Source organism: Eriocheir sinensis, chromosome 9 (assembly GCF_024679095.1).
Source record: "Eriocheir sinensis breed Jianghai 21 chromosome 9, ASM2467909v1, whole genome shotgun sequence".
NCBI classification, from domain to species: domain Eukaryota; kingdom Metazoa; phylum Arthropoda; class Malacostraca; order Decapoda; family Varunidae; genus Eriocheir; species Eriocheir sinensis.
This window is the reverse complement of record NC_066517.1, coordinates 16,011,677-16,021,429: the sequence shown is the minus strand read 5'-3', so window position 1 is coordinate 16,021,429 and position 9,753 is coordinate 16,011,677. Positions and strand designations below refer to the sequence as shown.

General features: G+C 44.4%; 1 protein-coding gene across 1 annotated transcript; it reads right to left on the bottom strand.

Annotated features, from left to right (window-relative positions):
* Window positions 1–6,715: 6,715 nt before the first annotated feature.
* On the bottom strand, window positions 6,716–9,665 carry LOC126995995 (endocuticle structural glycoprotein SgAbd-8-like). The gene is made up of 3 exons (XM_050855968.1): window positions 9,622–9,665; window positions 8,812–9,074; window positions 6,716–7,985 (listed from the first exon to the last, which is right to left on the bottom strand). Exons 1-3 carry the CDS (start codon window positions 9,628–9,630, stop codon window positions 7,592–7,594), a joined length of 666 nt encoding a protein of 221 aa, XP_050711925.1. The 5' UTR covers window positions 9,631–9,665; the 3' UTR covers window positions 6,716–7,591.
* Window positions 9,666–9,753: the final 88 nt, after the last annotated feature.

Sequence of the window (9,753 nt, the reverse complement as noted above, 5' to 3'; positions counted from 1 at the left end):
TCCTTTATTTATTTGTATATCTACTTGTTCATTTATTCATTCCCTCATTCACTGATAGGCTTGTTTGCTTGGTTACTAATTCATTCATTCATTCATGTATTCATTCATTCACTGTGTATTTGTGTGAGAGTGAGTGCCTTGGGATTTCTTCAAGGTTACTCTCTCTCTCGCTCTCTCTCTTTAGTACTGCCCATTTGTATACATAATTCCCACCTTTACACACGAACACATTCTTATACATCTGTTCCTCAAAATTTCCTAGTGTTGCTGGGAGGGCACAAACCATTTACCTTAGTTTACCATTGAAAGAAAACGAGATGGGGATGGGGCAGTTCAACAAAGAAAACGAATCGTGTGGAGGGCCAACTTACCAAAACCGCCAACACTGCAAAATTTCTCTTGTTTTGATATTTTTACTCCACAATCTTTACCTTCACCTGTACTTTTACCTTTACGAGACACGTGTGTAACCTCCGATGCACTACTGGTATGCTTGTTACGTGTCAAAGGGCAGAGAGACGAAGGCTTTGGACGAGTGAGACATAATGAGCTGATAACAAGGAGGAGAAAGCCTGCCAAGATGAATATGTAAGGAGGTGAAGATAGTTGTTAGGAGATCCAAGAACACTGCTGGACTAACAAGAGTGGAGGAGGAAGAGGAGGAGGAGGAGGAGAAACGTATGCATGTGGGGACAATGGCAGTGGAGGAGGAGATAAGGCAAGTGGAAGAGATGGATGTTGGGTAGGTGAAGGAGGAGGAAGAGGAGGAGGAGGGAAGTCAAGCAGGTGCAGGAGAAGGAAGAAAATGATAAAGAAGAAGAGGAAGAATAGGGTGATGAGGAAGAGGAGGAAGGAGTAGAGAAATATTTAGAGAGAGAGAGAGAGGCGGGAGATGGGATAAGCGGTGGAGAAGGAAGAACAAGAACAAGAAGGACAAGAAGAAAAAGAAAAAGAAGACGATTAAGAAAAAGAAGGAGGAGGAGAAGAAGACGAAGAAGAAGAGGAAGAAGAAGAAGAAGAAAAGAAAGAAATAAGTAAAAGGAGGAGGAGGAGGAGTAGCAGGTGACAGACATTTATCAGAAAGTCAACCTAAGAATGTCATGAAAGTATAATTGTTGCTAATATGACACGTAGGCTGCGATCCACCACCACCACCACCACCATCACCATCACCACAACTATCACCACCACCACCACTGGGCGCCTGGCCATGTGGGCATCTTGGGCAACGAGAGGGCTGATAGTGCCGCTCGTAGTGCTACGCAGCGCACAGATCCAGATATCACCACTCATCTCAGTCTGGCTCAGATAAAATCTCAGGTCAATGCAGCAGCCTTTCAGTCCATCTCACTTGACTTGCGGGATCACGTTGCCACATGCTCTCGTTCCGCCGCTTACTACACAACAGCCACCACACAAGAGCCTTTAGTCCTCCCTCCCAGGACAGCCCCGCACCTTGTCCACCACCTACACAGGCTGCGGCTCGGATTTCTGTGTGCATCACAAATTTATGACCGCCCTGAACCTTGTGAGCACTGTCTTGAGGGGGACCATGAACCTCTTCTCCACTATCTGCTCCGATGCCCAGTCACGCAGCATCTCCGCAATTACCCTCACGACAAATGCATCAGATACAGAAAAAGCTGCAGCAGTCGTCGCCTCGTCGAGGACTGTGTCACTTCTTGCCCTCTGCAAAAATTATCCTCCACCGCGCTAAATTCCCATGTATTACTGCTCCTCACTGACGGGCTCATAGGTTAGCCCGTGTCTCTTTACCTCAAAAGAGGCAATATTAACAACAACAACCACCACCACCACCACCAAGAGAATGAGAAATACCGAGAAGAAATAAATAAAAAGAAAACTAACGAAAATAAAGGAAGAAAGGAAAGAGAGAAAGGAAAAGGAAAAATAATAAAAACGAGACAAAGGTTGATGACGTTCTGATAACGATATGGAATGAGGAAAGGAAGGAAAAAAGTGAGCCAGGAAGGAAGGAAGGAAGGCAGGAAAAGAAGAAAAATAAAGGGGAGGGAAAGGAAGACAAGAGGAAGTTTGAGGTAAGGAAGAAAAAAAAAAAAGGAAAATGAGAGAAAGGAATCGACGGAAGAAAAAATAATAATACAAACTTGTTGACTTAATGTGTATACCTGTGTGTGTGTGTGTGTGTGTGTGTGTGTGTGTGTGTGTGTGTGTGTGTGTGTGTACAAAACTGGTTAAATCTTACAAAATCAGCCGGAGAGAAAAAAAAAGTTGACATTTTCGATACAGACTTTCATTTCCCTATAAGCTCCCTACCCTATCCTTCCCCTCCCTCCTCCTCCTCCTCTTCCTCTTCCTCTTCCTCTTCCTCTTCCTCCTCATCTTCCTCCTCATCATCATCATCACCATTTTTGTCCCACCCCATTTTTTTTACTCTCCCCTTTTCGCTTTTTTATATTTTTTCTTGTCACTTCGCTTTCTTTTTGGCCAGTGGTTGCAGTTTGAGCCACATTATTATTATTATTATTATTATTATTATTATTATTATTATTATTATTATTATTATTATTATTATTATTATTATTATTATTATTATTATTATTATTATTATTATTATCATGATTGTTATTATTATTATTGTTGTTGTTATTGTTGTTGTTATTGTTTTTACTGTTCTTGTTGATGTCATACTTGCAGCTGTTGTTTTTGTTACGTTTTTTCACTTTTTTATTAGTATTGTTTTTATTTTATTTTTTTTGACAAGTGAAAATCTCGTCAGCTGTTCACCTTCGATTTCAAGTGACATTTTTCTTCCTTTTATTTCCCCATTTTCTTTCCCTCTTCCTTCTTCTTCCCCTAGTGTTGCATCAGGTAGCCAATCACTCCCTTACCTGTTACTACTATTGATCATCACCTTAATTAATCACCTTCGTTTTCAAGTGACATTTTTCTTCCTATTATTTCCCCATTTTCTTTCCCTCTTCCTTCTTCTTCCCCTAGTGTTGCATCAGGTAGTCAATCACTCCCTTACCTGTTACTACTACTCATCATCATCTTAATTAATCACCTGCTTTTAATTGCTCCAGGTGTGTTCAGTTTCAAGTCACCGCTTCTTCCTCTTCTTTTTTTTTCCGTCTCACCCTTCCTTTATTTCTGTTATGTCATCCTCTTTCGTTACTAGTGGTTCTTCTTTCTTTCCTCTTCTCCCCCTGTCTATCTTTCTCCTGTCTTTTCTCTCTCTCTCTCTCCATACATAATTATTTGTTTACTTTCCCTTGCTCTGAAATGCTAAGCTCGGGTGTGTGTGGGTGTGTGTGTGTGTGTGTGTGTGTGTGTGTGTGTGTGTGTGTGTGTGAGAGAGAGAGAGAGAGAGAGAGAGAGAGAGAGAGAGAGAGAGAGAGAGAGAGAGAGAGAGAGAGAGAGAGAGAGATGCTGCATTTTTTCATTCTCTTTTTAATCACGTGTAGCAACAGTGGACGCGGAGACAGGTGAGGAGGGGTGATTGGACAGGTGTAAAGGGCACAGGTAAAGAGAGCATTAGAGAGGGAAGGTAGAGGGGGGAGGAGGGGGGGAGGGGAGGCCTTAGCGAGAGGGAGTGGGTGAAGGGAAAGGGTTTAGTAAAGTGAGGAGATAACAACATGTGGAAGCCAAAACCACACACAGAAAAAAAGTGTATAGGGCGGCTCCTGGATAATGTTATGTAACGCCATCTTTCTTTACTTCATCTTATTTATCTTGCCTTGCTTTGCCTTACCTTACCTTACCTTAATTACCTTACCTTGCTTTACTTACCTTATTTTATTTATTTTGCTTTGCTTTACTTACATTATTTACCTTACCTTGCTTTACTTACCTTATTTACCTTACCTTGCTTTACTTACATTACTTACCTTACCTTGCTTTACTTACCTTATTTACCTTACCTTGCTTTACTTACATTACTTACCTTACCTTGCTTTACTTACCTTATTTTATTTATCTTGCCTTGCTTTACTTACATTACTTACCTTACCTTGCTTTACTTACCTTATTTACCTTACCTTGCTTTACTTACATTACTTACCTTACCTTGCTTTACTTACCTTATTTTATTTATCTTGCCTTGCTTTACTTACATTATTTACCTTACCTTGCTTTACTTACCTTATTTTATTTATTTTGCTTTGCTTTACTTACATTATTTACCTTGCCTTGCTTTACTTACCTTATTTTATTTATCTTGCCTTGCTTTACTTACATTATTTACCTTACCTTGCTTTACTTACCTTATTTTATTTATTTTGCTTTGCTTTACTTACATTATTTACCTTACCTTGCTTTACTTACCTTATTTTATTTATCTTGCCTTGCTTTACTTACATTATTTACCTTACCTTGCTTTACTTACCTTATTTACCTTACCTTGCTTTACTTACATTACTTACCTTACCTTGCTTTACTTACCTTATTTTATTTATCTTGCCTTGCTTTACTTACATTATTTACCTTACCTTGCTTTACTTACCTTATTTATTTTGCTTTGCTTTACTTACATTATTTACCTTACCTTGCTTTACTTACCTTATTTTATTTATCTTGCCTTGCTTTACTTACATTATTTACCTTACCTTGCTTTACTTAAATTATTTACCTTACCTTGCTTTACTTACCTTATTTTATTTATCTTGCCTTGCTTTACTTACATTATTTACCTTACCTTGCTTTACCTTACATTATTTACCTTGCTTTACCTTTCATTACTTACCTTACCTTGCTTTACCTTACCTTACATTACTTACCTTGCTTTACCTTACATTACTTACCTTACCTTGCTTTACCTTACATTATTTACCTTACCTTGCTTTACCTTACATTATTTACCTTACCTTGCTTTACCTTACATTATTTACCTTACCTTGCTTTACCTTACCTTATTTACCTTACCTTGCTTTACCTTACCTTATTTACCTTACCTTGCTTTACCTTACCTTATTTACCTTACCTTGCTTTACCTTACCTTGCTTTACCTTACCTTATTTACCTTACCTTGCTTTACCTTACCTTATTTACCTTACATTATTTACCTTACCTTGCTTTACCTTACATTATTTACCTTACCTTATTTACCTTACCTTGCTTTACCTTACCTTACCTTATTTACCTTGCTTTGCTTTACTTATCTTCCCTTACCCTTTTTTTAATGATCTGTCTATAGCGCTAGGAGGCATTCTTGGTGGGGCCTGATGGTCGCCCCAGCCTATTGTGGCGCAAATAAGTGTTTATAGTGGCGCCATCTTGCTTGACTCATGCTGGCCCCCGGAGCTCATCTTTGATCCTTTCTTTTGAGAGGAATGGGAGGAGATGCTGAGAGAAGAGAAAAGGGGAGTGATAAGATGAAAGTTGAGGGAAAGGGAACGGAATGAAATGGATGCTGTGGAGAGAAGAGAGAGAATGGGACGGAGGTGAAGGGGGAGGGGGTAGTAAGGGAAGGGGGGGAAGCTGTGCACGGGGAGGGGAGAGGAGGAGGAGGAGGAGGAGGAGGAGGAAGATGAAAGGGATGTAGGAGGGAGAAAAAAAGTAGAGATCAGTTGACAGCAAAACACATTAGCCAGAAAAAAAACTGTGGCTACCTGAATGTGTGTGTGTGTGTGTGTGTGTGTGTGTGTGTGTGTGTCGTTCACCATGGTCTGATCACGCATTGGGCTCATGATCCCCAGCCAGTAGCCTCCCTGAATGAGCTTGAAGTTGATAATCATTCACCTACATCCATATCTCTGAGTACGACTGGAACCTCACCTCACATCACACCCACACACCCAGAGGCGGGACACAACACCTGACTGACACCCGGCACCCATTAACTGCTGGGTGGACACGGGAGCACAGAGTAAAGGAGACTGCCAATCCGTATCCACTCCACCCAAGAATCGAACCCATACCTCTAAGTTGTGAGGCGAGATGGGGATGAGAAGGATGGGAGTGAGGGATTGAATAGGATGGGAGGAAGGGGTGAGGAGGAGGATGGGAGAAAGGAGTTGCAGAAGAGGATGGAAGGAAGGGAGTGGAGAAGTTGGGAGGAAGGAGGTGAAGAAGAAGATGAAATGGAGCATGAGGAGAAGGACAAGGCAGAAGACGAGGGTGAGAAGGAGGATGGGAGAAAGGAGTTGCAGAAGAGGATGGAAGGAAGGGAATGGAGAAGAAGTTGGGAAGAAGGGGGTGAAGAAGAGGATGAAAAAGAGCATGAAGAGAAGGAAAAGGAAGAAGACGAAGTGGTAAAAAGAGGAAGGGGTGAGAAGGAGGATGGGAGAAAGGAGTTACAGAAGAGGATGGAAGGATGGGAGGAAGAGGGTGAAGAAGAGGATGAAATGGAGCATGAGGAGAAGGAAAAGGAAGAAGACGAGGTGGTAAAAAGAGGAAGGGGTGAGAAGGAGGATGGGAGAAAGGAGTTGCAGAAGAGGATGGAAGGAAGAAAGTGGAGAAGATGGGAGGAAGGGAGTGAAGAAGAGGATGAAAAAGAGCATGAGGAGAAGGAAAAGGAAGAAGAGGAGGATGGGAGAAAGGAGTTGCAAAAGAGGATGGAAGGAAGGAAGTGGAGAAGATGGGAGGAAGGGGGAGAAGAAGAGAGTGAAAAGGAGCAAGACGAGAAGGAAAAGGCAGAAGACGAGGTGTTAAACAGAGGAAAATGAGAATATATATTAAGAAGACGCCAACCGCTGCACCTCAGGACAACACAGAACACAATAAAACGACAACAGTTACAAAACGGGACTTTATTCGAAGCAGACGTGACGAACGCATTCTTGTCGCCAGGTGCCAAGCGAGTAAAAAATATGACTTCTTTTCCTTAACATAAAAATAATCTCTGTACTAACCAGGCGAGTAGAAAATATAATCTCTGGACTTAACAAAATAACAAACCAGCGGGGAAGGAACAGAAGTAAATAAGAACAAGAAAACGAGGAGGAGGAAGAAGAAAAGATGAAGAAAAAGAAACTAACTCACTGGAAATCGTGTAAGTTGAAGAGGAGGAAGAGGAGGAAGAGGTGGAGGAAGAGAAGTAAATAAGAACAAGAGGAAGAGGAGGAAGAGAAGATGAAGAAAAAGAAACTAACTCACTGGAAATCGTGTAAGTTGAAGAGGAGGAGGAGGAGGAGGAGAGGAGGAGAAGGAAGAGGAAGAGTTGAAGAAAATAAAGAAACAAACTCTATGGGGGAAATGTGGAAGAGGAGGAAGAAAAGTAGAAGAACAAAAAAGGAGGAGGAAGAAGAAGAGAAGAAGAAAAAGCAACTAACTCTTATGGGGAATGGTTGAAGGGGATGAGGATGAGGAGGAGGAGAGAAGGAGGAAGAGTTGAAGAAAAAGATGAAAGAAACTCTAATGTGGAAAAGGAGGAAGAAAAGTAGAGGAAAACAAAAAGGAGGACCATGATTTCAATTCTTAACGTCTAGCAATGATAAAAAAGACCAAAGGAAAAGGAAAAGAAAGACTAGAAATGATAGGAACAGACACGAGAGAGAGGATGAACAGGAACGAGAGGCAGAACAAAACTGGGGTCTCAACACCAAGAAGAACACACCAACAGAGACCTAACATAACACACCCTGAACTCCCCCAGGTCACCCACGGGTCACTAAGAGGAGTAAATCAAGTACCGGGTGGCTGGGGTCGGGGCGGGGGCGGGGGCTGGCTCACGGAAGATGATAGGGGCTTGTGGCGGCGGGGCTGGGGCTGGTTCACGGTACTGGTTGATAGGGGCTGGTGGCGGCGGGGCTGGGGCGGGTTCACGGAATTGGTTGACAGGGGCAGGGGGAGAGGGTGCTGGGGCGGGCTCAAAGTACTGGTTGGAAGGGGCAGGGGCAGGGTACTTGTTCTTCGCTTCGTTCTCCCTTCTTGCCTTCTCGATCTGGGCGATGGCGTGGGCGGGGAGCGGCGGCGGCGTGGGCAGCAGCGGGGACTCGACGCGGTACCCGTTCCCGTCAGCCACGAAGTTGAAGACGCCAGGTGTGCCGTCAGGGAAGGTGAAGCTGCAGGAGGAGGAGAAGATGGTGATGAAGGAGGAGTAGGAGGAGGGAGATGAGGTGGTGTTGGAAGGAGATGAAGGTGATGGGGGATGAGGAGAAGGAAGAAGATCATTAGGAGGAGGAAGAAGGCGAGGTGATGCAAGGAGGAGGAGGAGGAAGTGATAGTCGAAGATGGAAAGGAAGAGGAGGAGGAGAAGGAGGAGGAAGAGGTGGTGTTGGAAAGAGATAAAGGTGATTGAGGATGAGGAGAAGGAAGAAGATCATGAGGAGGAGGAAGAAGGCGAGTGATGAAAGAAGGAGAAGGAAGTGATAGTCGAAGATGGTGACGGTGGAGGAGAAGGAGGAGGGAGATGAGGTGGTGTTGGAAGGAGATGAAGGTGATTGGGGGATGAGGAGAAGGAAGATCATGAGGAGGAGGAAGAGGAAGAAGAGGAGGTAGTGAAAGGAGGAGGAAGTGATAGTCGAAGATGGAAAGGAGGAGGAGGAGAAGGAGGAGGAAGGGAAAGATGAGGTTGTAAGGAGGAGTTGAAGGATATGTAAAAAAAAAAAGGAGGAGGGAGAGGAAGTTAAAAAAAATGGAAGGAACAAGATGAAGAAGTAGAAGAAGAAGAAAACGTAAAAAGAAAAGGAAACACTACAACACATAAAAAGACAAAGAAAAAGAAGAAAAAACAAAAATAAACAGAACCAAACATTAACCCCCCCCAAAAAAAAAACCACCCAGCTGCAAAATTCAAACCACATCCAACTTGACAACCCAGTCACCAAAGACCTCCCCCATCATCACGACCACCAACCACCACCCCCCAACAACCCTTAGCATACTCACGACCATCCCCCCTGAGAGGTCACAGCGCCGTAGGGACCGTTCGGAGAGCCCTGTTCGGTCCTCTTAATCCCGTTCCCAGTCTCGAAGTCGAAGTTGTAGTTGCCGTACGCGTCGGGGCCCCGTCGGTCGTCCCTCAGAATGGGTATAGGGTCGGGTCTGGGGCCGTAGGAGGGGGCTGGGGCGTACTGGGGGGGCTGCGGGGCGGGTTGGACGTACTGAGGGGGCGCCGCGGCAGCCACCACCAGCAGCGAGGCGAGGATCAGCTGACGAAGGGGGTGAAGAAGGGGATGTTAATGGCTTGTTTTGGGTGGAGATAGGGATGTAGAGGGTGGGAGTGAGGGAGTGAAGAAGAGGATGGGTGGAAGGGGGTGGAGAGTTAGGGAGGAAGGGGTGAACATAAGAACATAAGAACGTAAGGAGACTGCAAGAGGCCGGGAAAGAAGAGGATGGGAGGAAGAGGGTGAGGAAGAGGATGGGTGGAAGGGGGTGGAGAGGAAGGGAGGAAGGGGTGAACATAAGAACATAAGAACGTAAGGAGACTGCAAGAGGCCGGGAAAAAAGAGGATGGGAGGAAGGGGGTGAGGAAGAGGATGGGTGGAAGACATGCTGAGGAAGGAACAGGGTGGTTGAGTGACGAAGGGAGAGTGATTGCCAAGTGGAGGAAGAGTGACCCTGGAGGAGGAGGAGGAGGAGAACAGACAGGGAGCAAGGGAGGTTAAGAAGACATGCTGAAGGAGGCACAGGGTGGTTGAGTGACGAAGGGAGAGTGCCAAGAGTGAGTGCCAAAGTAGAGTGTCACTGGAGGCTCACCGGAGACATGTTGGCCCTATGAGTGCCTTGGGTCGTCTGTGGTCAAGTCCGGCCGGCGCGAGGCTTATATACTCACCGCCGCCCCGCCCTCAAGGTCACCGCGAAGACTGGACGCTCGAAGGGAGAGGGAGA